This window comes from Corylus avellana, chromosome ca3 (genome assembly GCF_901000735.1).
Source record: "Corylus avellana chromosome ca3, CavTom2PMs-1.0".
Lineage (NCBI taxonomy): Eukaryota > Viridiplantae > Streptophyta > Magnoliopsida > Fagales > Betulaceae > Corylus > Corylus avellana.
The window spans coordinates 39,449,149-39,476,958 of NC_081543.1; the positions used below are offsets into that span (position 1 = coordinate 39,449,149).

The following is a 27,810-nucleotide window of genomic DNA, read 5'->3' on the forward strand; positions in this document are numbered from 1 at the left end:
ATGATGAACACGACAGCCGATTCCTCCATTATTGTTTGCATTGCTATACGTGTGGAACACTGTCTTTTAGGCCTATATATATATTGGGTATACAGGTAGAAAACTCCATGGGCTTGTTTTGATTGAAAATAGACAATATGGCTGTCGAACACTCTTTCCAAGTAGCTAACAATGCTTCCTGTGATGACGATGGGCATCCGAAAAGAACTGGTAAAAAGCTTTTTTCAGTACCCATTCACTAGTTCCTTTTAAATCCACCTTCATTTCTTCTTGGAATTCAGTGCCTGTGGGCAACTCAAATCACCAGGAACCTTATGGAGTTGCGTCGCTCATATCATTACTGCTGCTATTGGAGCTGGGGTTCTGTCTCTGGCATGGAGTGCTTCACAGTTAGGATGGATAGCAGGGCCAGTTACTTTGCTCTGCTTCGGAATTATCACCTATATTTCTGCTTCCCTCCTTTCCGATTGTTACAGGTCTCCTGACTCCATAACCGGAACACGAAACTACTCTTATATGGATGCTGTTAGAGTGAATCTTGGTAGTATAACTCGACCCTTTTTCTTCTTTTAGAACTTCTACCTGATCTTCAACAACCTAGGATATTCGTTATAAAGACTACTACTTTTATATATTTAAATAATCGTTAATAATATTTCGAAGCTTAGTTTTTAGTACACACAAAGTTCTATTTTCTTCTGTCTCTCTCAAAAACTTTATGTAATTTAAAATTCAAGTCTTTCTCTTTTCCTGAGAATATAAAATTTTGCCCTTTAAAACATTAGTTTTTTCTGTTTTTCTGGGCTCCATTGTATTTTGGAGAAATATTTGCTGCAACTCTTTGCATACCAATTCATCAGAATCTGGTGGAGGCAAATAATTTCTTAAGAAAAGCGACCTTAGTTAAAAACATTTCGTTTGCTGTTTTATCTTTAATTTATCTAACACTGGTTTAGTGAAGTTCAGGAAGAAAACATACGTGGTTTTGTGGTTTGCTTCAATATTTCAGCTTATATGGGACTGATATTGCTTATGTAATCACTACAGCAACCAGTATGAGGTACTTACACTGAGAGTAGAAAATAACAAAATTTTGTGTATTGGGAATTTGTCTCTGCGCCATCTCACTATTTATCTTTTCTTCTTCTGTTCTTTTTCCTAAGCAAATGCCCATCTCATCAGTTTCTTTCTTTTCTTTCTCCCTCCCTACTTTATTTCAAGTTCGTAGAGTTTCTTCATTGTAATGCTTTTATTTATCTTTGGTTGATCTATTAATGCATGCAGAGCAATTCAGAGATCAAACTGTTACCACAGAGAAGGGCACCAAGCTGCATGTGCATATGGGGATACTTTCTACATGCTTCTGTTTGGACTTATTCAGATTGTCATGTCACAGATTCCAGATTTCCATAGCATGGAATGGCTTTCGATCGTTGCTGCAATCATGTCCTTTACCTACTCTTTTATTGGATTCGGACTTGGCTTTGCAAAAGTAATAGGTATAGCTCTGAATTTTCCTTCTTCTGTCAATTTAAAGACACCCAATTTTTCTATAAATACAACTCTTTGATCACTTACCACTATGTACAGTAAGTTAATAGGAGCCATAGGTACTTCATCCTGCTGTTGCTGTGTATTAAATCACTAGGTATCCTAAAATAACTTAATAGGAACGGATGACTTTAATCATTTAATTAATACTTTAACACCGAGATAATTTGTGAAAAAAATAAAAATCTTGTGTTTGTAATCGCAGAAAATGGGAAGATTATGGGGAGCATTTCAGGAGTCCCAGCAGCCAATGTTGCTGATAAATTATGGTTAACTTTTCAAGCGCTTGGGGACATAGCATTTGCCTATCCATACTCAATTATTGTTCTTGAGATACAGGTATGGATCAGAGTCTTTCAATAAACCAAATTATGACCAAAAGCAGCGGAGAATTATAAGTACTTAGTAAGAAATTAATTTCATTTTAGTATCTAAAATGAACTGTATTGTTGACATTTGATAAACGAAGGACACTTTGAGGTCCCCTCCTCCAGAAAACCAGACCATGAAGAAGGCTTCCATGGCTGCCGTCTTTATCACAACTTTCATCTTCCTCTGCTGTGGATGCTTTGGATATGCAGCCTTTGGGAATGCTACACCAGGAAACCTATTGACTGGATTTGGTTTCTATGAACCTTACTGGCTCATTGACCTTGCCAATGCTTGCATTTGTCTCCATTTGGTGGGAGGATATCAGGTACTACCGACCCAACTTTACAAATACAAAGTCGTTAGGGAAAACTTCACTTATTCCATCGATGTATCACGGGTTTTGCAATTTTACCATCGAATTGTCACCGTCCTTGGTTGGTTTGGTTTCACATTGTACCTTTTAATAATTCGATGGTGACAATGCAAAATCCGTGATACATCGAAGGAATAAGTAAAGTTTTTCTTATATATAACTTCTATCCATGCATATGTACTTGGGTTGCTTGTAGTTAAGCCCTTCTTCACACGTTTTATCTCACAGATCTTTAGTCAGCCAGTGTTTGCATTTGTTGAAAGGTGGTTTACCAAGAAATTTCCAAACAGTGGGTTTGTAAATAATTTCTACACCTTCAAACTCCCACTGTTGCCGGCATTCAAGTGGAATCTTCTCAGGCTATGTTTCCGAACTGCATATGTCATATCAACAACTGTTATTGCAATCCTGTTCCCTTTCTTCAACCAAGTCTTGGGAGTGTTAGGGGCCGTGACCTTCTGGCCTTTGGCCATATATTTCCCTGTGGAAATGTACTTTGTACAAAAGAAAATAGGGGCTTGGACAAGGAAATGGATTGTTCTTAGGACATTTAGCTTTGTTTGCTTTCTTGTGACTGTTGTGGCTTTGATCGGCTCACTTGAAGGACTTATAAGCGCCAAGTTAAGCTGAATAATACCTGTAATTCCCAAAATGAATTGGGAGAAAACAATGTGTACGTTAAAGTGTCTACAACTTTGGACCACACAATGGAAAGCTTGAACAACAAGGTTGACAACTCGAATGAAGATCAGATAAGAAGACATGACGACCATATCTGTTAGTTGTAGTTATAAATATAATGATATGATGCACTGCTCTGTTACGGTGTGCAGCGAAAGCCAAAACATGCAGCTTTCTTCAAATTTACATAAATTTTTGGGACAATTAACATAGTATTAAAGTAAAAGGTTATGAGTTCGAACTTTGTCTCCGCCATTCGCCTTCCATTTCAATTAAACGTCCAACGTGTTCAGCTTCACTTATTAAGGAGGAGGTAATGATGCTCGATGGATGTAACACATCACCATGATTCCACTCTAAGTAGTGTTGCTTCCACATAAATTTCTGAATCTACAAATTTCTCACACTCCCTCTCACGTCTCGGCTAAAACTTCTTCTCAACACCTAAAATATTCATTGTGTTACACAATTACACTTGTCAGGCTATCCAATAACAGACATAAGAGTTGTGTCGCGTTTGGGACCAAACCACATGTCTACAATCCATCTATCATCAATTTTCCAAGATAAGGATAACAAGAAGTTGCATATTAATTCATTCCAGACAAATTCAAAATAAACAGAAGCTACTATTTTTAACTTAATTTTCATATTATTTGGTCTCTGCATAAGAAATATAAGAGCCGTACTCGAATAAAGGAAGAAATATCCTCATTGGACTAGCTCCTCTAACAAAATTAATATGACTAAAGCCTACAATTCTTGATGGTTTTATTTTTTTTTTTTTGTGTGGGTAAAATTAACAGTAAAGATTACAAATTAAGAGAGAATTAAGACAGCTATTTTTTCACTCGAGGAGAAAAAAAAGTTGGCTTAGGCACGTCTGATTTTTGGACGTTTTCTGGTAGAAAACCGTTGTCATAGAAATCAGCTTAGGATTAGGCCACGTGGTGGTAATTAAAATAGTCTAAAAAAATGAGAAAGAAGAATAAAAATATATAATAAAACTGGATTAAATTAGATAAAATTCGAATTAGAAGCATCCACGTAAAGAATATTCTAGCCCAGCACAACTAACACAAGGCTTTGAATAATCTGACAAATGTATAGCAGAAACTTGAAAACTCTCCAGAACACGAAACTGGACTCTGACTTTTTTTTTTTTATCTTTTCTTCTTCCTTTCACACTGGCAATGAGATCATCTTTGTAAGTTTCACCTACATATATAAATTTTCTTTCTTTCAGGAGGGCCGAGAACTTTAATTGTTTGGAATTGGAAGCCATGGGAGTAGCAGCTGCAGATAATCGTGATCAGGCGCCACTGTTGCAAGCTCAACCAGCGGAGATTCCTTTCAAGAGAACTGGTGAAAATCTTCTTTGGGTTTTAATTTCAATGGTGATCAGAAAGAAAATAATAATTCATTTCTGCGTTGATGGGTAATTTTCTAATGTGTGAATGATGATGAAGGGAATGTATGGACGGCTGTAGCGCATATAATAACAGGGGTGATAGGATCAGGAGTGCTGTCTCTGGCATGGAGCATGGCTCAGCTAGGGTGGATTGCAGGCCCATTAGCGATGCTGTTCTTCGCTTTAATCACCCTTCTTTCTACATTCCTTCTCTGCGACTCCTACCGATCTCCTGACCCTGAATATGGCCCCGCCAGAAATCGCTCCTATCTTGAAGCTGTTTACGTGAATTTAGGTAACATTATCTTCTTCTTTCTTTTGTTGAATATACAAAATTAATTTTCTTCCATTAACATATGTCTAAGAATTAAATCATATGCGCTGTAAGGATAAAGTTAGTTGTGCGTGGATTGATTGTCCGAGCCATACAAGTTACAACCACGTTGGAATAAGGAACGGCGAAGATGAATGCCATTATTATTAATTTATTAAATGCCATACTATAATAACCATTGAATCTTGATGGATTATTATTATTTTTGAAAAGGGGTTGATGGATTATTATTGGTCCTAATCTATGCTTTATTATTGGTCCTAATCTATTCTATGCTATCACTTGTTTGGTTCCATCACGCAAAGTCGCAAATAACTTCCAATGCAATATATACCTACAGATCAGTGGTTATCTCCTAAAAGTAAAATTTTCTTTGAATTAGCTTATTAAATTGACATGTATCCTTAGATCTTGGGATTTTTATATGTATTTTTAGTATATGTCCTTAGAGCATATCATTTTCACATGTTTTTTTTTTAATAGTTATAACATATTACATGCATCATGAAAATTACGCGTTCTAAAGATATATATCAATTTAAAAGATTAGATTGTAAAAAAAAAAACTTAATTGTCTCAAAAAAGTAAAAAATAGAAAAGGGTATTTTTTGTTCGTGAATTGTAATTTGTAAAAATAGTTGATGATTAATATGGTTTTCAGGGAAAAGAAATGCATGGGTGTGTGGCCTCTTCGTACAAATAAGCTTATTCGGGACAGGCATTGCCTATACAATCACCTCCGCTATCAGTATGAGGTATGTTATTGTTAGGCTCTTGTTAACCCAATATGTTTTTTCACTTTCCATGAAAAGTCTCTTTGCTTTTCAAGAATTGTTGGCATGTATTTAGTTTTTCAATAAAATAAGACACGTGTCCTATTTGATAAAAAAACATAAAAACAAAAATTAAAATAATTTTAAAAATGTCAAATTTTTTGAGGTGGTCGAATCACCTCCAAATTGACCAGAGGGGGTGGCCGAACCACCCCAAAGCCATAGGGTGGTTGAAGCACTATGTGGTGGTTTGACCTCCTGCTTTGGCTGAATCTAGGAGTGGTCAAAACAACCCCAAAAGCTATGGGATAGTTTGATCACCATCTTTGGCCGAATTTAGGGATGGCTAAGCCACTCCTAAGCTTTTGGAGATGGTTCAGCCATCCCATTTGGCCAAATGAGGATGACCGGCCACTTGTCCCTTTGGAGGTAGGCCAATAGTGGATGTTTTTGGGTGACTTGATTTGGATGTTTTGATTCAAACCATTGTTTCTTTCTTTATCTGGTTTTGTTATTTTCTTTAAGATCCTGTAAACAACACTGCATGTTGGCACTTCTTAAGTGAGTTTTAATAAGTATTCTATGCTACTTATACTATTCTTTCTCTTCGAGGATGTAGAGCAATCCAGAAATCAAACTGTTACCACAAGGAAGGGCACGAGGCTTCATGTGATTTTGGAGATTCCTCTAATATGTTAGTCTTTGGAGTTGTCCAAATTGTACTGTCTCAGATACCCAACTTCCACAATTTACAATGGCTATCAATTCTTGCTGCATTCATGTCCTTCACCTACTCTTCCATTGGATTGGGACTTGGCCTCGCAGAAGTTGTAGGTATGCTAACTAGAAAGTGATTCAATGCCTTTTATATCTCTACGTTTCTTCCAAACCATACAATTTTCTTGTCATAAATATTGCAGGTGATGGATATGTTGAGGGCAGCATAGGAGGAATATCAAGTTCAAGTGCAGCTGAGAAAGTATGGTTGGTATCTCAAGCGATTGGAGACATTGCCTTTGCCTATCCATACTCTCTCATTCTTATTGAGATACAGGTTTGACACTACTTAAGGTTTCATGCATATAGGTGACTCGACTTCCTTTCCTCTAAAAAAAAAAATCCATTTTTTTTGTTTTTTAATTTGACGATGGATTTTGCAAACATGAAGGATACTTTGATGTCTCCTCCACCAGAAAATCAGACCATGAAGAAAGCCTCAACAATAGCAATCACCGTTACAACCTTCTTCTACCTCTGCTGTGGAGGCTTTGGATATGCTGCCTTTGGGGATGCCACGCCGGGGAACCTCTTGACAGGGTTTGGATTCTATGAACCATACTGGCTCATTGACTTTGCTAACGCTTGCATCATGCTTCATCTAGTTGGAGGATATCAGGTACCTACCTACCTCCATTATATATTACATTTGTCACATTTAAATTTTCTTATTCTCGATGCACTTCAACATGACTAAGATTATATAGGTCAACCCTAACACGACCCGTTTAGTTAAACGAGTCAAACTCCTCAATCCTAGCCGCTAATTTCATGTTGGGTTACAGCTAGAATGCAGATCTTTTTACTATATTGTTGCATTTACTTATGGTGGCAGGTTTTCAGTCAGCCATTGTTTGCAAATGTTGAGAAATGGTTTGCAGGGAAGTTCCCAGGCAGCAGATTTGTAAATGACAGTCACACTTTGAAACTCCCACTGCTCCCAGATATTAGACTAAACCTTCTCAGGTTGTGTTTCCGAAGTGTTTATGTTGTGTTAACAACTGGAATTGCGATGGTCTTCCCCTACTTCAACCAGGTTTTGGGAGTGCACGGAAGCTTGATCTTTTGGCCTTTATCTGTCTACTTTCCTGTGGAGATGTACTTCAAGCAGAGGAACATTCAAGCTTGGACAACAAAGTGGGTCATGCTCCGAACTTTCAGCATCTTTTGCTTGCTCCTGTCACTATTCGCCTTGATTGGCTCAATTCAAGGACTTATAAGTGCAAAACTGAGCTGAGAAACTGCAGTCAGCACTCCATAAGGGAGACAGAGGATATACACTTATATTTGATTTCTTGAGGAATGATCATGGCCCAAATTGTGCAGAAACAATTGGTATTGGTTCAGAAAAGTATGGGAAAATTAAGTATTGCTTATGATGTAGGCATCTCTAAATTTTTGATGGAGAAGCCTCCTAGTGTACCATGAATTATAGACATTACAAATTGCGGCTTTGTAATAAAAACGAATTACAAGAACTTATTCTTTATTTAATTTGTTAAAGAGACATTACAAATTGCGGCTTTGTAATAAAAACGAATTACAAGAACTTATTCTTTATTTAATTTGTTAAAGAGATATTATGCAAGTGATGTCCCCATTTGATGCCACAGGAATTCGATATGAACTCAATACAAAATTAACGGATTAAAGTTAAGAGGTCTTACTTGTATAATTAAATAGGTCTTGTTAAGATTGACTCATATAATCTTGTACTTATGCCTTGATATGACCCGAATTCAACACACAATATAAGGGCTGACAATTTTTGACACGACTTGCGAACTTGCCACAAACCTAACACGAAATTAGCGGATTAGAGTTGAGGGGTTTGACCCATCTAATTAAATAGGCCAGTTTAGAATTGACCATAATCACATATTTCATATGCCTAGGCTTTGATAAAATTCAAACCTAACATACAAAAAGGAGTTGCCACCTAGGGTTCAATATAGTAACAAAGAATGAAACTGAAAACAAACATGAATGTCAAAAGGAACATTGTTTCCAGAGATTTGTGTGACACCCGCACGTGCAACAACCTCGGCTTTTGCAATCCTTAAAGACAACTCGTCTCCTTCCTCCCCTTCAGGCGGATTTGCGTGAGTCAAGCAGAAAGCTACCCAATAATTGCATAAAGCCTAAAGGAAGCAATCAATAAGAGAGAGAGAGAGTTGACCGGGCGTCTTGTGGGTGAGCTACCGGCCCATCTGTTACACGCTCAATAGCGTTGAATTATTTAATAAAATCATGCGCCTTTGATGCCCCATTCCCTTCACAAATAACCCCATGCCCATTGCCTTACATTATATATAAGAAAACGCTTGTTGGACTCGCATATTAGAAAACTAACCAAACAAGTCTTTTTCTTGAAACACACATAAAAGATTAGCAGAGTTAAAGTGAGGCAGTAGAGAATTCTCTTTTACTTCCATCTCATTTTCTACTCTTCGTTCCTCTTTTCTTGCCTTCCCTATTCCTATTATTACTAACGACAATAAGAATTGAAAAACCAGACATGGGTAGGATTCCATGCTGTGAGAAGGACAACGTGGAAAGGGGGCAGTGGACACCCGAAGAAGACAACAAGCTCTCTTCCTACATTGCCCAACACGGCACCCGCAACTGGCGCCTCATCCCCAAGAATGCTGGTTTCTTCTCTTTCTCTCTCTCTCACTATCTCTCACACTCTCTAATGGAACTACAAAATAACTCTTATCTTCCTCTATCTATGCATTCGATACTTCAGGTCTTCAAAGGTGCGGGAAGAGCTGTCGGCTAAGGTGGACTAATTACCTTCGTCCGGATCTAAAGCACGGCCAATTCTCAGATGCAGAAGAGCAAACCATAGTGAAGCTGCATTCCGTTGTTGGCAACCAGTACGCTACTTAATATTTTGCTCTATTCTTAAACTGGAATGTCAACATTCTTTTCCAACTAACAAACATTGTAAGAGAGATCAAACAACATTCTTAAACTGCAATCCTAGAAAGTCTTCTTAACATTGAGTATTGAATAGCCGTTTCCTAAACGGACATCCAGGTGGTCACTAATTGCAGCTCGGCTGCCTGGGCGCACAGACAATGATGTTAAAAATCACTGGAACACTAAGCTGAAAAAGAAGCTTTCGGGCATGGGTATTGATCCTGTGACCCACAAGCCTTTCTCTCACCTCATGGCTGAAATTGCAACAACACTGGCCCCTCCACAGGTGGCTCATCTTGCAGAAGCAGCCTTTAAAGATGAAATGCTCCATCTCCTTACCAAGAAGCGCATTGACTTCCAGTCCCAAGAACCTAATGCAGCACCAGGTAACACAGCCACATATATTAACAGTAAGCAAGATGAAAAAGATTATACTATCGAGAAGATCAAGCTTGGCCTATCAAGGGCTATACAGGAACCTGACATGCTACAATCAACCAAGCCATGGGACTCTACTGGAGCCACATCCGCAAATTTTGCAGGGGCCAGCAGTGCTTTCCCAGCATCTATGTCTGGATATCAGTATGGCCCATCATCTTTTGCAAATGAAGGGGACAGATCACCATGGAGCCAGAGTATGTGTACAGGAAGCACATGTGGGGACCAGCAAGTCCGGTTACATGAAAAACTTGAGGGAGAAAATGGAGAGGATTCTGAGGGTGGGAAAGAAATCATAAATGGATCCAGCATGTTCAGTTCAGACTGTCTTATGGGATTTACCATCTGATGAACTAATGAACCCAATCGTTTAAGAAAGGTTATAGAACAGAGGAGTGCAAAGAGGCAGGAATCCCTACTTGATGGATAAACATTAACATCTTATTGCAAAAATATAAAGATCAACATGTAAATAAAGCAAATATATCGTTTCTCTTAGTTTCAACATACTTTCTTGTTCCTAGTTCCAACTTATTTGTGTTTCAACTATACCTTTTCTCTTACTAAAAATACAATGTAGATCAAGCAAAATAAGATGATGAAGCGGTTGTATCAGCCAGAACCTGCAAGTGACAAAGAAGAATAATTTCAGGAAACAGAACCAATGATCAAATATTCTGACATAGAGCAAGAGTTCTTGGAGGTGTAATGTTTCTATGGAGTTACCTCAAGTTGCTCTTCAGTAAATGAATTTTTCTGAACATTCCATGTATCTGCATGGGTCCGCCGGAACTCCGCAACCGCTTTTGTAACCGTAGATTTTACAGGTGATGGCTCCCCAGCAAATCGAGCTAATAATGTGACATGCTCAGGCAACCAACTGAAAGAAAATACAAAATGAATGCCGTTAAAGAATTAATGTATCATTTAGAATGGAAGCATCAATTAAAATCAACAAAATCCACTACAGATTTCAATTGGGTGCCCCATCCCTCAATGAGACCATAGAGCAGAATTAAAACTCAATTGCTATATGGTCATACTTGACCAATCAAAGCTTCATCAATTTATGGGTACTTGGAATTTCAAATTTGAATTATAAGACAACAACCCACCCTTTATTGGTCAACGATAGCAACTATTAGCTTTTCAAAATCCAATTTTAATAATAACAGGCTGGTGGATTTAGAAAAATTGGACTCGCCATATTTTCCTACCAAACCCAACATGAGGCAGCTTTAAGTAAGATCCTTCATGATTAGGTGTTGGCAATATTTTGTCACTAGTAACATACACATCATCATTCTTTGTGCATATTTTAACTTGTTACATCATATTTCTAAAATCAAATTATACTCAAAAGAACATACCTGGGCATGTCATAAGGGGCTGATAACACAGAAGCCGCCAAAGCAAGTACAGTGCCATGTATAGAGGCTATGGAGTGACCAGAAAAATTTCTGCATTCATATATTATATATTGATCAGAACACAAAACTATAAATGGAAAACCTAGTACTATGACTAAATACAGATCGCAAACATGCCTAAAACATGTGAATTCATACATATTAATGCATGAAATGTACATAAATAGTATACTTTCTGGTTAATATGTGTTTTGTGTTAACTTTATAAGTGTCATCAATGTCATGAGGCAAACAACTAGTACTTTAAAATCCATGCAGATGAGTACAGATTTCTTCACATTGGATGTCGAACCATGGATGTATTGACATTATGTGTTTGCACGATGCATTCTGATCCTAAAACTATTAGGAGATTTGATCAATTACTTTACTAATATATACTTTCTAAAATGATAAATAAGAAAGATTCTTCTTCTTTTTAAGGCATTAATGAGCCCGGTTTGCATTGGTCACCCTCTTCATAGTACCAGATGTTTGCTTTAATCTGTCCTCTGATTTCAAGATAAATGAAACAAACAGAACCTTACTAGTAGAAAGAAAACTTTTATGATATGCAAGCAGATTACAAGCAGATGAGTTTTCCTGTGTACACCATATGTAATCAAGACATGCATATCCTAAAAATGAATACATAGAAACTGTTGTTTGCATAGAAGCACAGATACATGAATGTTGTCCCCGCATTGAGAAGGTACATTACTTAAACAATTATAGGACTTCAGAAACATGAAAACTAACCTCCGCTTTCTCTTCCTTTGAAGATCATTTGCCTTCAAATAGGCTCTGTCACGAAAATCTCTAGCTAGATCTTCATCCCCACCCTTCATTAGGCCGGCTAGAACTGCTGCAGCATGCTCTCTTACCTGAGCCAGAAATTAGCTTAATAAAGTTGAAAGCAACAAAATCCTACCCCTTGCTTCAACATGGATCATACCACACCCAGTATTCAACATTACTTTTCCTTTAAGCACGAGGCCAGGAACTTAATACTATTTAGAGGGGGTTCTCCCAATGGTGAAGCCCCAAAATTTGAAACTTTCCTCAAAAGAAAACTATTCTGCAAGGAACTTGCCTCCACTTGATTGTCTATGAGTAGCTTTTCCACAGTGCTCCAGATTTTATCTTTCTCCACACGTGAGAGAATGAAAGTATGCCTGTCACAAAGAGATTAGACAATTTTATTTTCATGTGCATCAAAGTGAAAATTCCTCTTCAAGTCAGAACTGACACTACACAAGATATCATAAAAAGCAGAACAGGAAAAGGAAACTAGAAATAAACAAAGAACAAAAAGGACCAAAAATTTTAATCTTCCTCTATAAATGACATTTTTTTTTTTTTTTTATGAATAAACAAGGGGTGCAACATGAGGACTCCCCAAGAGGTCACCCATCATGTATAAATGACATTTTATGAAGCACATATGCTCATGTGACAAAATATGGACACTCCTATATCTAACTTCCTGAAGCAAAAATTATCTGAGACATGACATTCCATACATATCAGGAAAAATCAACCCCCACCTCCCCCCAACCAAAAAAAAAAAGCAATACAAAAATGAAACAATAGAACAAAACCAAATCCATACCTATACATAAAAGTTCGGAGATAAGTCAGTGTCGCAGATCTAGTCCTCCAGTTAGAATCATTGGCTGAAGAAAGAATCACAGCTACAGCCTCCTGGAGATGAGGGTCCCAGAAAATCCTCCATTTTAATAGTTCAAAAGCTACCTTGGCCAATGTTGACAAATCTTTATTTGATGTTTCCTTCAGAAAGCAATGACATTTTTTCAGATATGAAGTCGTGATGCCCAACCTACTTGGCATCATGATGCAAATCAAGACCAAAAAATGAATTCTCGAGCAGCTTGTTTCTGCAGTAAATATCTCAAAAAAATTGATATGCAATTGAAAAGAAACCCATTTAATTTTGTAGGAGTCATAGATGTTAAAGATCAGAAAGTGCCATCGACTTCATCCTAATATCTATATCACATATCACTATATAGTCTCCCCCGTCTGCATCATTTGTCTCCATGGAATTCTATCAATATTACTCCTGGTCAAGGAAAAATTAGTTCCAGATTTTCTCTCTGGCATAATGGTCAACACTAACCTTTTTAGTCTAAACTAAAAGGGATAGAAACAAGAACAATATCAAAAGCTTATGAATTTCAGAACCAAAGAGTAGTCTCCAAGGCAAATCAGACAAGAAATATGAACATAATCAAACAGGTACCGAACATACCTGCAAGGAAATTACAGGATAAAGAAGTCCCACGATCACATCTAGCAAACATGAAGATCTCCCAGACTTCAAAGACGAGATGATAAAATGGAATAGCTACGCACAATAGGAAAAATAGATTAATGAGTAAAAGAGTTTATTAGTTAAAGGAGATTCAATAGAAACTATTTCTAAAAATTAGTACCGTTTCCATCCATTTGACATCATCTTTTGAATCTCCATTCAAATGCCCATTTTGATCTCTTACATCTGTTGGGATCTCCGAATTGTCAGACTGACTGGTATTCTGAATATTCATTACCAGTTCAGATGCTCGTTCTATTAGAAACTGAACCCAACTTCCCTCTTTAAGTTGGTAATTAACATTACTATTTCCCCCTTCATGTGAATGATCAAGATCAGACGATGCATAAAGCCGAATGTTAGAGCACAAAACAGAAAGGGTAACACCTATAGCTTCCCTTACCTGTCCCACATAAAACATGCATCAAAAGTCAAGCATCAATATGAGAAAGAAAATAATAAAAACTCCTAAAATACAAGGATGAAGAATAAACTTATGATTGTTAATTTTTTTCATAACAATAATGACACAATTTTTTGTTCTTCCTTCTCTGATACTAGATCAAAGGACAATGAGCAGGAAAGATTTGTCAGAAACTAAGTGCAGTCAAGACATACAAGAAGGCTAAGATAATAGGAGGATCAAACACACATTATTGATTTAACTACCCTCGTCCAATCTCTCCACAGTTCTTTCAACCATAACTGAAAATGAAAATCTGTTTCATATCTATTTCTATTTAGAACAGAAAATAAAGGAGAAAAAAATGTAAATTGTATAAGAAGTCCACAACCTAGCTACTCAAGTTATTGCATTCCTTTTCACATAATGGTTTAAAATTTATCCATGATAACTTTTTTCTTTTTCCTATTTGAAGAAGCCACAATGATACACTCATGTTCTTAATCTATTTTTCATTTTTGGCTAGAAAAAGAATAAAGAGACAGCCATGTCCATAAGAGGACTACTGAAAAAAAATAGTTGCTTAAAATATTTGCACTATGACCACTCTATATTATAATTTTTATACAGATAATCCAGCAACAAACTTCCATGAAAAACTTTTATTTTGATAAGTAATGCAATTCATTAAAAAGTGCAAAGATGCGCAACTCTAGTACACAAGATGCATACAAGAGATAACCCAAAAAACTGAAGGCTACTAAGAGTTTGTGATAATATTTTATTAACCTTTTCATCAGTATATTAGAAATAAATAAATAGGGGCTACATACATACATACACACACAAAACACAACAAAAGTTTGACCAGAAAATTGGCGACCTATGAAGAGGAATGCTTACTTGGGCTGATGAATGGCACATATTACCAAGCAGCTCTTGCAGAAGTTTATTATGGAGCTGTAACTCAGCTGCTGGCATTTTCGGTGGGGATATTTCTATAAGTGCAGCTGATAGAAAAGCATAGCGCTTGGCTACCATGGTGGTAGTTGCTGTTGCAGGTAATGGATCAGCCAAACAATCTAGAATTTGTTGCCTCAGAAGAGGAACTCTTGTTCCATATTTTCCTTTTCCAGTAACTGCATAACGTATACAAGCTGCCCACTCAGGTACTGATTCCACTGATTGTGCTGAAATGATTTTCTGCAACTGGACCATCAACCAGCTGTCCCATGCTCCTAAAAGACCATTGACATCCGAATGCAACACCCCAGCCAGTGCTTCAGCAGCAACACACTGCTTAGACCTCTCCTTGGCATTTGCAAACTCCTCCAATGAACTTTTAAGTGCGACTAAAACAGGCATGCCACATTCTTGTATTAACCGCTTAAAAATCCGGGCAAAACTTGAGTAGAAGGTATCACTTCCTAATAAAGAAATCCAACTAGGAGTCCGTGGCCATGACGCAGAAAAGTCAAAATAAAAAAGGGTGATTGATTTATCTGCTAGGCTCTGAAAAGATGAATTTCCATGATTTCCTCTGGAAGATGTGCTCTCAGAATCAGTGATTATGTGAACATGGGAAAGACAATTCAATGACTCATTAAAGAAACCCTCTTCCTGAAAAATTTTAGTTAAAGCTCCTTCAATGGATGATTTTGTACTTTCCTGTAAGTCCCCGGAAGCAGAAGAGCCAGACTGATCCTCAGCTGACAGTTTATAAGGTGAATCCGTTAGCAGCATATTTAGGGCTGAAATTGCCAGTATTCTTGTCTGAGGTAGTTGACTTTTCAAATTCTTCAAGAAGTGACCTGTAAGGGTTTTAACATGAAACGTTTTTAAAAGTTTAAAATGAGATATTTGCACTCAAATAATTGCATGGCTGTGATTGAGAAGAAAAGAGTCAATCCCTGACTCAGCAAGGAATATGAACTGACCAGCAGTTTCACTCAATATCTTCGGAGAGGCATTTGGGTCATTCCTAGATGCCATAGCCAACAGGAGCATAACTCTGTTAGCCATTAGATTATACCTGACAAGAAGACAATTAAGCCTATATCATCAATTTTTACAAAATTTACCCTATATCTAGAACAGCCATCAAACTCTAAGCGAGTAAAATTTCTATGAAACTCAACCACCCAGATATCATTTACATTAATTGATTAGAGTTCACACAGCAAACCACAACAGATCATAAAAGGGAATAGACTTAACCAACTTCAGCTCATATAAAGAAACTTGAAAAAAATTTCCAGATAATCAGATATTTACCGCCAATGCAAACCATTGGAATCAAAACTCATAGAACCAATTTGAGAAACCAAATCTTCAAAATCTGGTCCGTCCACGTCATTGTTTGATGTCCTGAAAATGCTTCTAGATACTCCAGCAAAGTAGATGTTGTATTTGACAAATAACTGTTGGGCACATAGATAATGTTAAAAAACAGAATCCACAACCACATACTCCAAATTTTCTGATGGGGTATTTTACCTCATTGATTGCTTTTTGAGCTTTCAGTGATTCATGATGTGAGCTTTTAAGTAGAAGTAAAGGAAGGTCAGACACAGTTCGTATGAAATTTTTTCACCATTTAACAATCTAAAACCAAAAGAAATGTAGATTTACCTGGAGAGAATCCCAAGGATAAATGAAGAGAACGACTTTGGATCCTGTAAATAAAAGAAAATATATCAGAAAAAGTCATTTCTTAAAATTATTTTGAGCACGTGGTCCTGAATGACTACCGTTGTCAAATGCTTGAGAATTGTTTGTGAGGTAAGGACTGCACAGGAACCTAGCACTGCACATTCTGGAGAGTCAGGGTTCCGTAAATTCTCAGCCAGAGAGATAACACACTTTGAAATCATAGATGGCCATCTCTTTATCATCTTCAGTAGAGATTTTCCAGCAAGCCTGGAAAACATGTCAAAATATTAAATCAGATATCATAAAACACAATCTCAAAAGCTCAGAAAATCAACTGCTGTCACAATCACAATGTTATAATAAATACATGCATACAATGACACAGAGATACCCTAAGAATTCAACCCAACAACAACCGCGACGGACCATTCACAATTTTTAACCAAATCCCCCCCCCACCCAAAAAAAGAAACAAGCTCTTTCTATCCGTTTCTATTTCTTCCCCAAGTTGTCCTCGTCCAAAATACTTACATTAGATCTTTCTACAATGTTCATAAATACTTACGTTAGATCTTTCTACAATTTTCCCCATGAGAGTACACATGAGAGTGGCATTTTTTGTTTGGTTGGCTGCTCTAGGAAAGATCCTCACCATGGGCAGTCTTCAGAGTTCAGCAGTGTGGAAGATGGTTCTATCCTGCTTAATGTGGTGCCTTCGAGGGAAAATAAATTATAAAAGTTTTGAAGACTATGAGAAGACAATGGTGGAGCCAAAGTTTTTCTTCCTCAATACTCTTTTCCACTGGACAGTTGCTCTTGACTTTGTTAATTTGCCTAATCATCATGATTTTCTAAATTCTCTTTCCTTTTCTGGATAGGTGTATCTCTTTTATACTTCATGTGTACTTAGGATGCTCCTTTAATGATATTACGATTACGATTACTAACAGAAAATAATAATTTTTTGACAGCTGTGTTTTATATCGTAGTTTAACATGAATGTCGAAGTAACTCGTTGGATGAAGAAACAAAACAAATGGTGAACACATACAAACTTGAAAGTACATGGGCATACCAGATTCTAAGATGTACTGAAAAACATACAGCATAATAAGTCCAAGTTCGTCAATATTCAATAAAATTCAAACTTTCACTAAAACTGCCAGGCTCATAAAATATTGTATCTATCAGGATGCTGCCATCAATTTATTGTATCTATGGTCATTGTTTTAATATATTTGAAACATTATTTGGAAGTAACTACAAAAGACTTCATCTTATGTACATCTACACGTGGGTTGTAGGCAGTGTCTTGTAACAAGTTTCATTGCCTTTGTTGATATTGCTTCTAGAACAATGCTGTAACCTTTCCTTTTCATGATTATTATTGATCAAAATCCAATGTAGGAGTCTAAATTATCCTATTTAAATGGATAACTAGAAGCAAAATGTGCATTATGTCTGCAACAACAGTCGCATTGCATTCAAAATAGATAATAAGATTTAGAAGATCTTTGTCATATAAGAGGTCAAAGAAGACAGTGGACTCACACGCGAACAGTTTCATAACTATGCAAAGATAGATTGAGAAGATCATCCATCAAAAGAATCAGATGGTCTGATGGATGGAAATTCCCACTCGTACGGAATAGATGGTACGTTGATTGTGAGGATCTCCATGTACTGTGCATGTACGCCTTGTCAATAAGCGCCCACCTTGGCCTGAAATGGAAGATCAAGGTTATGAATGCTCAGCTATTCATGCATATCTCATTGATAAACGAGTATCCAATGATGAAAGCCTTCACCTTCTCTTTCCCTTAGAATGAGATGACACAATAAAATTAATCGGAGGTTCAATTATGGAAGCAGATTCCAACTTCCAAGCCTGCCTGTGATTTGACCACTCATCATATTCCAAACTTCCTGTGTGACACAAATAGAAAATAATAGATAAGAGACAGGCCTACAGGGAAAGGGTGCCCCAGGGGTTGGTTTGGGGTTGAAGCTGTGCATTACCATAGTTCCCTAAAGCATCCATAATACGAATAATGAGTATCAACAAAATGCTGTCATCAGACTTTTCCTCTAATAAGTATCTGTTTGATGCAAAAGATGAATGAGATTCAGAAAATCAGATCCAGGCAACTAGAAGGATTGATACCCACAGGAAAACTGAAATTTAAACATTACTTGCAAGCTGCATGTACAATCTCAGCAGCTTTTTCCCGCAGTTGAGTGCATCCAACACTTGAACCAGTGGCTCCAGCTATTAAGAAATTAATGTGATCTGGATCTTCAACCATTGCATTCCTGGAGGATGGTCTGAAATCAGGCAAACAAGACAATACACCTTGCAATGAGGAATCGATACGCAAAAGAGTCACTTTCAAGTGCTCTTTCTCATCTCCTGGGTGACAAATTGCATGTAAATTGTCAGTAAAGGACAAATATGCTTAAATAGAAGAAATATCTGTCCATGTTTATTTGGATGCAGTGGAAATTGAAAAATCCAAATAAAGTGGCATATATACAAAAATTAATAATGAAGAATTAATGAACACAACTATTTCCTGTCTTTTGACTCAGCTAAGAATCTATGCTCAGAGTAACAATTACTTCACTACCACATTAGTCAGGTTAAGAGAAAAGTTTTCCTGGGGTATGACTGTATTACCAGGTTCAGAATGGATTTTAGATTGGCACATAGTCAAAAGATCATCCAAGGCTGATTTAAGATGAAGGTCCAAAAGTTCATTTGCAAAATGAACTTCTTCATCACTCGGAATATGCCACTTGGGGCCCATTGGCCGTTCATCATAGGAATAATCTTTTGTGCTGATCCACTCCTCTAGTTCAGAAGCCTGAGGATGACGGAAAATGCACCTAGGAATCCAAAATTTTAAAATTCTCATTTTCACGTGAGTAAGAAAACAAGAATATAGATGCAACAATGTACAACAAGATAAAAAACACACTTGTACTGATCAATTGGATAATAAAGAACCAGGCTCCCAAGAAGGGACCGAAGAAGATGATCACCAGCTCCATTGACCTGTCATATGTCCAAAAAAAATCTTAAAGAATGAGACTTCCATGAAACCATAGACTTATGAGACCATTGAGCACCTCTTCAGCTAGCATCCTATTTAGACACAATTGTGTATTGATGGAGAGTTTTCAATTGTGCAGGTACTTTAATCAGCCACAGAAAAGATATGATACCTTCCAAGATGGAGAATCAAAAGCAGAAACAATAGCTTCTTTAAACTGATCCTTGTAACGGAGAAGAGCAGGACCTCCATAACTGATGGCAACTGATATTATTTTCAATTGATAATCGATTGTTGTTTCGAGAGCTGGAGAAAGTGTTGGTTTTGCCTGGAAAGAAAACAATTTTACTTTTACAACAAAAAATTAGGTGCATTCATATAACATGCACCATTCACAAGAGAAATACCTTTGTTGAAAGGCAGGCATCGGAAGCTCCTCTTCCTCCAAATCCTGTAACCGGCATTCCTTTTAAAGAGGATATAACAGACAACAAAATTGGCTCAATAAGGTGTGTAACTGCCTCTTCTGGGTTCGAATGAACACATGCACAACAAAGCAGTCCAACCTCTGCAATTGCCCCAGGAAGAATATTTGTCTTGACAAACTTAGAAATTTTCTTCAAAGCCTGCAAGTGATACAAGGAAAAGCTTAGACCAGAATCTTTTTCCAAATATTTATAGTATAAAATCAATTGAATTGAAGACCTGTACTCAAGAAATTATACCTGATTATACAGTGATGTCGAAAGTCTCCCAAGCAGGATTTCAAGCATGCAATAGTAGTACGGACCATGATCAACCAGAAAAGTTCCTGATGTTGAAGATGAATGTAGGCCTTCATTCCTGCAGCACCAGGAACCAACTTTATTTATTTATTTATTTTTGTAATGCAATTTTATTAAAAGCGCAAGAGACTCAACCCAAATACACAGACAGTATACAAGTGAAAACGTCCAGCAATATAAGGAACAAGGAAAAAGAGCAAGCACCTGTAACCGATTATTTCAACACAAAGGCCAAAAAAGAGGATGATAATGTAGATCTAATATAATTTGAACTTGTTATAGGCAAAAAAAAAAAAAAATGCACAAAGAGAAGAGATGGGGGAACTGAATGCCAACACTCACGTAACACTGCTGGGTTCCAAGTGCAGTAGCAAGGAAAATAAGCGACATAAGAACTCATCAAGCCATTCAGAAAAGCGAATCATAGGCATGAATGACAACTCATCTGTATTATCATCCGAAGAAGCCAACTGCAGGTATAATGGATTAGTAAAACCATTTACAAACTATGGGCATATGAATCAAGTAGTTTAAGAACATTAGGGGCTTGTGTGCTTACATTGGAAAAAATTGAACCAATCAATTGCATGGTTGCCAAGGTTTTAGGAGGATCATTGGCATCCATACCAAGTAATGCATTAGACAATGAAACCATCAAAAGATCAGGGAACATGTCCCCGCCATCAATATCTACCGGATCTACTGAAGCTGAATGGGAAGTGAGAAATAGTGAACGCCCAACAAATGCAACTGACATCACCGCAATTTTCAGCTGGTGGGTGGCAGTCATCTGACTAGAGATAAAAGTTGATGAAATAGAAGTTAGTTTGCTGAAACAAGTAGATCCTAAAGGAGTGAACTTTGCTCACAACAATATCAATTTGAAATTGTATGACAGAAGAACAGGTGTTTTCTGTGAGGGACAACTGCAGGTGATCATATAAAGTTTAAGCAATTCTGTGAAGTAAAGAAATAATACATGCACCGCTACTTACCGTCTCCAAGGCCATATGAAATCGAGATGCCACAAAAGGAAGAACCAAAGAGGGCTCCACATAAGACAAAATAGAAGTTGCCGCAGCAACTGTCTCAGATAGATGTTCATTTTTGCTATATTGACCACGATCAATAAGCTTCAGCACCACATTGACAAAATATTTCCTTTCTGATCTTCCTAGACACAGTTCGGGCTGTGTACTGTTTTCCATGTTCCTATAATAACAGTAATTTAGTAGAAAGAACAGAAAATGTGCCAAAGCATGTGAAGAATGGATCTCACATCATCAAGCAGGTGATTCTTACTGTTGCTCATGCAGTAGGCGTTTCTGAAATTGTGTTACCAAATGGAACAAAAAGCGTTCCAATGAATATGTCCAACGACCACCATTGGAAGGATGGTAATATCTACAACAATAAGCACCAGTAAATAACCGACAAACAAAAATTAGGACCAACTCACATGCTTAGAAAAAGAAACTAATATGATCATTAGAATATGAGTTAACAAACTGTTCCAAGAGGTTGACCAATTTCTCAAAATGATCTTGCATCGAACTACCAGGTTTTAATAGATACACCTGCCATTGAAATTAAAAAGTTTCAGATACCAATATCTTAAGGAACTATGGACCAATTCATGAAAAGAGAAAAATGTATTCCACAGTTCAACAATCTTACAATTGATTTTGCAATGGCCTTTGCTGGGGAGACTGCTTTATTGGAGAACAAGAACCTTGTGTTTCTGGGAACATCCACAGAATAAGGAACTGATCCAGTTCCATTTGCCACAGGAACCTGTGGTTTACAAATAGGATGAGGCCATATTAGTGTACTTCATACAAATAATACTAAAAACAACAACAAATGATAAATCTTATTAGCAATAATAGCAGAAGCAGTAGCAGCAGTGTGCAGGTAAACCGTATTATTTCAGGGCATCTTGTAGGAGCAAACACAGGCATGATTTGGTTACTTTGACATTCTTGATGCATAATCAATGGAAAGCCAGTGATTAGTGCATGCACCCATTGAAAACTCAGTTGTGTGAAATTTATATATAAGAACAGCCTTCCTCAGAACAATTCAGTAGAATTATTTAACTAGTCTTGCTCTTATTACAAGCCAGGTTGAGGTATCAAAGATCTAAAATGTCAGTCAATATGTACTTCTACTTCCTTTATGACGAGCTTCAGTTAGAAGCAAATTAAGTTCAACCGCACAACTCATGCATATGCTAGGCACCCCTAAATCTAACAATCTCAATACATACTCAACATTACTCAGACAATTCACACTCACCTCAAACATATTTAAGTATCTCGCAAAAAGTTTGGGTAAGAAACACTCCCAGTCGATAAAGTTGGAGTGCTTTATAACACGAGCTACTAGGGCCACCCACTGACCGTTCCAGAATTGGCAATTTGGTATCGAGTCCCACATTTGGTATCGAGTCCCACAGGTCTATACAGGATGTAATCCAATCACTGCCATGCAAACAATATGAAGGTGATTTTTCCAAATAAGTCGTCAAAAACCATAAAGAATAAGAGTTCTCAAAAATAAGTGCTCCTTACCGTGAAAAAAAGTCCTGGTTGTCCAAATTTGTAGGAAGAAACAGTCTCACAAACCCAGATCCTTCAAAGGATGTGTTATGCCATGGATTTTCCAATAAAGATCTGCAGGTTTGTTTCATCAGATGGAAAGCAACAAAGTCAAAAAAAGGAAAAGAGCCACTGAAGAGCTTTTACTGTTATGACCAAGCCAAGAACCCAATTCAAGTGGGAGGAGGTGTGACAGTCCACATCTTAACATTCCTAGGATGAAGACTAGAAATTAACTATAGTAGGAAGGTTCAAGAAATTTAAAGCCTATTTTGACCACATTGACAACTTTGATATCTATTCATGCTTCCCTTTTTCTGTTGTTTGAACGTCAAAGGTTGAACATCAGGGACTGCAGGAGGGTTTAAACATTGGAAAAAAATCAAACTTGAAATGATCAAATTGACTTATTTGATTGTTTTTAAAACCAAACCATTTGGTTGTATAATGTTTCTATTAAAACAATATAAGTCCACTGGAGAAGTGTGTATTTATGTGGTGTAGCTATAAATCTAAAACTAAGTGCTAAATACATCCGCTTCAAGGTCATTCTGTTACCATGTAAAAAGCCAAAGGTCAAAAACACTAAATATATGCAAGATTTAACTTAAAAGAGGCAGAACAGTGTGTAATTCCCTTTGACATCATCCAAAAATAATATGAAAAGCAAAAAGATCTTACTGATGAATTAAGAAATTCAAAAATAACATTATGGATTTCAGACAGATTAACAAAATTAAAGAGAGAGATCCTCAAAGCACTAACCTAAACTCAGACCATATCTCAAAGGCAGAACCTTGAGGGAAAAAACTCCGGCAAGATCGAACAAGGCAAGTTATAGTCACAAAATGTCTCTGTCTCAATCTCCACCCTTCTGGACCGGGATTCCTGTAAAACATTCATATCTAAAGTCATCAGCATATAAACTTTCCAAAACTAAGAAGAACAAGATAAAAGATATTATATACACCATTCCATTGTAGTGAATCATCAAACAATTGTTGACAGGTCAAGAAAAGGTTAACCATTAAGCCAAAGGTAATACAAAGAAGTATGAAAGCAAAAACAAAGAATTTAAGTCAGCAATAGACAATACATCATCATTAAGCCTTTACTCTGTAAAATAGATACAGAACTGCTGTTCGCAAGTTTTTACTGTGAAGTTATTGGCTTTAAAGCATCAAATGGTTTAAGGGCACAAATAGGCGGGTTCATAATAAATCATTGCTTTTCTCTTTTGGGTTGGTAATTTACAAAAACAGTGAACGGTTCTTGAATAGATGACCTCACCCTCCACACCACATCTTACCCTAGGGGGAGGATAATAAATTATTGTAACTTAACCAATTTATTGCAGAAAGACAATACATTTTTAACTTATTAAATTACCACTTATCCCAAAAGCTTAAGTTGACAAGAAGAGGTAAATTTAATCACTTAATCATTACTTTAACATTCCCCCTCATGTGTGGGCTCAAACTCCCTTTTAATAGGTGAGGCCCAATGCGTGAAATATTTAACTTAATTTAAATAGGGTTAAATTGACGAAGTCTAGGTTCGATTTCAGGACCTCTGGCTCTGATACCATATTAAATCACCACTTATCCCAAAAACTTAAGCTGATAGGAAGAGATAAATTAATCACTTAATTATTACTTTAACATAACTCATAAAAATTAGAAATAAATAATTAAAAACAACAATTGTTTTTATATAAAACTCACCTTGTGAAATGTGTATGAACCAAAGTATCGTACAAAGGCCGCCATTGAACTTTTAAGGAAAGCTGCTTTCGATACTTATCAAGTACCCTTACTAAGATATTTCCCCATCTAACCTACTCAATACAAACAGAACCATCATTTAAGGAAAGAAGATAGTGAAAGAACCGTACAAGAAGAAATTTTTTTTTTTGATAAGTAAAATTATTTTGAGATAGAAAATTCATTCAAAGATACAATAGATCACCTGCGCATAAAGCTTATTTTGCGATTTTATAAACAATTCTAAACCTATCTCGACAAGCGTGCAGATGTCTTCCAAAGACACTTCACTTTTCGCCTTTATGAAACTGCATAAGAAATAAATTACTGTTATGTTAGAAGGACCAATACAACTATGTACCAAACAAGAAACAAAATTCACAACTATTGCTAAGATTACTGCTAGAAGCATACAATGGGTGTCTTGAAACCATGTATGTAAAGGTATAATCATTGATTTGACAGCAAAGGCAATAAGAAGACTATACATCACCAATCAGAAATACAATGAAAGATTACCCATGACTTGTAATGAAGAAGAAAAATAAAAATGTGACATAGAGTAATATAGGCACAACGCCATCCTTAATGCGCATGAGACCTCGTTCTAATGAACGGAACCCTCCAAGCACCTTACATCCACGGTGATAGCACTAACAGAAAGTTTGCATAATAAGGATGGCTTTGGAAGTGTTAAGGTTTATAAGCTAGATAGTTGTGAATTTCATTTCTTGCAGTGGGTGTGGCTATGTTATCCGGCTTTATTTAGTATTGCTTGATGAACCCTCCAAGCACCTTATATCCACGGTGACAGCACTAACAAAAAGTTTGCATAATAAGGATGGCTTTGGAAGTGTAAGGTTTATAAGCTAGATAGTTGTGAATTCCATTTCTTGCGGTGGGTGTGGCTATGTTATCCGGCTTTATTTAGTATTGCTCGACATAAAGACGCGTGGGTGGTGGATAACATGAACCTTCAAGATCGAGTTATACTGTGGAACGTCATCTTCACGCGTTTAGTCCAAGATTGGGAGATGGAGATGATTCTCTCCTTCTTCGAGAGGTTGTATTCTTTCCAGGTTCGACATGGCGAGGAGGACATGTCAATTTGGAGTCCTTCCAAGAGGGGTCAATTTGAAGTAAAGTCGTTCTATAAAGCGTTAAATAGCCAAGCTGGACATTCATTTCCATGGAAGAGTATATGTTATGTAAAGCTCCGTCGAGGGTGGCATTTTTTGTGTGAACAGCAGCCTTGGGGAAATTTTGAAGCACGATAATTTGCGTAAAAGGAATATTGTGGTTGTTGAATGGTGTTGTACGTGTAAGAAGAATGGGGAGTCCATTGACCACCTTTTACTTCATTGCGAAGTCGCACGAGAATTAAGGAGTTACATTCTTTCTCTGTTTGGGGTAGAGTGGGTTATGCTAGGACGGGTTCTGGGTTTGTTGACTAGCTAGGGCACGGTGCGTGGAGGTGGTCCAGCCAAGGACGTTTGGAGGATGGTTCTATTGTGTATAATGTAGTGTATTTGGCGTGAGAGGAATGCTCGGCATTTTGAGACTTCGACGTTCGAATTGAGGAAGCTTCTACTTAACACAATATATATTTGGATGGTGGCTGATCATAGCTTGCGTGTTTTTACTAATGCAGATTTTTTTTAATTTATGTACTTCTTTTTCTTCCTATTAGGGGTTCACTTGTATACTTCTGTATTCTAGGGTTGCGACCCTCTGCGCTTTATTAATGATATGACATTACTAATAAAAAAAAAAGAGCTAGATATGGAATTCTGAGGAATTGTTCAGAATTCATCAAGGTCTTGGCTCACGAGTTTCCCTGCTCCCCTACTCAAGCTAAGGCGTAATCTTCAGCTAACATATCAGTGATAACGTTTTCATTTCTTTTCAATATCAGAAAACAAAAAACAAGTTGATTATCTACAACGCTTCGGCAAAACCCAACCCAGAAATCTCTCGCATCATCGCTTAACAACTTGGTTAGAAAAATCACACCCTATGAAGACCTTGTATCATTTCTTGATTACTTTTGTCAGAAAAACCACATGCCATTAAAGCTCTTGATCATTGCTTAATTACTTGGTAGAAAATTGAGACCATTTTTGGAGTGAAATTAGCATGATTCCATAGACAATGTCATCACCAAAAGATATATTCCCATGAGTGAGTTTCCTAACCCATTTCTTGATCATATGGGTATTCAGAACCATCAAAATTTTATAAACACCAATTAGGGCGAACCCAGAACGGAAATGATACTGAAAAAGTGAAATATAAGACCCAGAATTCAGAGTCAAATGAGTAGTAAATACTTAAAGAAAAGAAAAAAGTGAAAGAGAAGCATTACAGGTCGATGACGGAGATCCACTTGAGAGTGGAGTAGACGGCATCGGGGTCATCAGGGCGGAAGGAGGCTCTGAGTGAGCTGACGACCCGAGAGAAGGACTCCTTCTCTCTCTTCGTCTCTTCGGCCACCGGTGGCGGAAGCCACGCATTGTAGAGATGCATAATTCGGTAATTCCTATAGCCAATTATTTCTCAAACGCCAAACTGCATAAGAATGAAATCAATCTGCAGCTGCTATTTATAATGGGTAGTGAACAATTACTGGTTGGTCCTTGTTTTTCTCTCTTTCTTTCTCGACAAGAAAGTTTGCGACTTGGGGAAGGGGTTGATGGGATTTTTTTTTTTTTTTTTTTTTTTCTCTCTCTTTTTCCACTTTATTGCTTTCTTTGATTGGGCAACGGAGCTTTTGGTGGCGGCTTATTGGCCACTGTTTCACTTCGGAGGGCCCGACTGGATGTTAATAATGGCTTTTAGAAGTTGGGCATTAAAAAAAAGGGGAAATGGGTGCCCCGACACTTTAGAGAAATTTGAGACCTTGAGAGAGAGAGAGAGATGTTGGTGGCCGGCGGAAGATGAAGACTGGATCTTTGTACATTTGCGGCAAGTTGCTGCGGAAAATGTTAATCCTAGGATAAAAATGTAGCTTATAATTATATGTTTTAATAGCTGATATAATATATATTATATGAATTATCGCGTTAATTTGTAAATATATGATATGTATTAATAGGTGAATTGTTGAGAAATTTATAATAATTATAGCAATAATCACACTTTATAGGATTAAAAAAAAAATCATGATCATTTTCTA

At 37.0% G+C, this 27,810-nt stretch overlaps 4 protein-coding genes across 4 annotated transcripts; 3 read left to right on the top strand and 1 right to left on the bottom strand.

The window, feature by feature from the left end:
- Window positions 1–129: 129 nt before the first annotated feature.
- LOC132176141 (probable amino acid permease 7) lies at window positions 130–3,156 on the top strand. The gene is made up of 7 exons (XM_059588270.1): window positions 130–210; window positions 308–541; window positions 967–1,060; window positions 1,285–1,499; window positions 1,757–1,890; window positions 2,021–2,248; window positions 2,525–3,156. Exons 1-7 carry the CDS (start codon window positions 138–140, stop codon window positions 2,924–2,926), a joined length of 1,380 nt encoding a protein of 459 aa, XP_059444253.1. The 5' UTR covers window positions 130–137; the 3' UTR covers window positions 2,927–3,156.
- Window positions 3,157–4,092: 936 nt separating this feature from the next.
- LOC132175704 (probable amino acid permease 7) lies at window positions 4,093–7,801 on the top strand. Its single transcript, XM_059587725.1, has 7 exons — window positions 4,093–4,342; window positions 4,447–4,683; window positions 5,384–5,477; window positions 6,115–6,329; window positions 6,416–6,549; window positions 6,664–6,891; window positions 7,108–7,801. Exons 1-7 carry the CDS (start codon window positions 4,261–4,263, stop codon window positions 7,507–7,509), a joined length of 1,392 nt encoding a protein of 463 aa, XP_059443708.1. The 5' UTR covers window positions 4,093–4,260; the 3' UTR covers window positions 7,510–7,801.
- Window positions 7,802–8,790: 989 nt separating this feature from the next.
- Window positions 8,791–9,986, top strand: LOC132173521 (transcription factor MYB80). The gene is made up of 3 exons (XM_059585036.1): window positions 8,791–8,923; window positions 9,022–9,151; window positions 9,315–9,986. Exons 1-3 carry the CDS (start codon window positions 8,791–8,793, stop codon window positions 9,982–9,984), a joined length of 933 nt encoding a protein of 310 aa, XP_059441019.1. The 3' UTR covers window positions 9,985–9,986.
- A 118-nt stretch (window positions 9,987–10,104) lies between these two features.
- On the bottom strand, window positions 10,105–27,477 carry LOC132173520 (proteasome activator subunit 4-like). The gene is given in 36 exon segments (XM_059585035.1): window positions 10,105–10,258; window positions 10,362–10,515; window positions 11,006–11,095; window positions 11,804–11,928; window positions 12,138–12,219; window positions 12,657–12,835; window positions 13,317–13,412; window positions 13,501–13,782; window positions 14,686–15,593; window positions 15,720–15,814; window positions 16,057–16,202; window positions 16,279–16,321; window positions 16,414–16,457; window positions 16,533–16,701; window positions 17,986–18,156; window positions 18,243–18,360; window positions 18,454–18,533; window positions 18,628–18,844; window positions 19,112–19,320; window positions 19,413–19,489; window positions 19,660–19,815; window positions 19,895–20,113; window positions 20,213–20,330; window positions 20,615–20,742; window positions 20,832–21,062; window positions 21,268–21,484; window positions 21,575–21,676; window positions 21,782–21,849; window positions 21,950–22,066; window positions 22,571–22,711; window positions 22,713–22,755; window positions 22,846–22,947; window positions 23,638–23,760; window positions 24,597–24,709; window positions 24,841–24,943; window positions 27,001–27,477. Coding segments are annotated over 36 exon segments (5,469 nt in total). The 5' UTR covers window positions 27,162–27,477; the 3' UTR covers window positions 10,105–10,216.
- Between the last annotated feature and the right edge of the window lie 333 nt (window positions 27,478–27,810).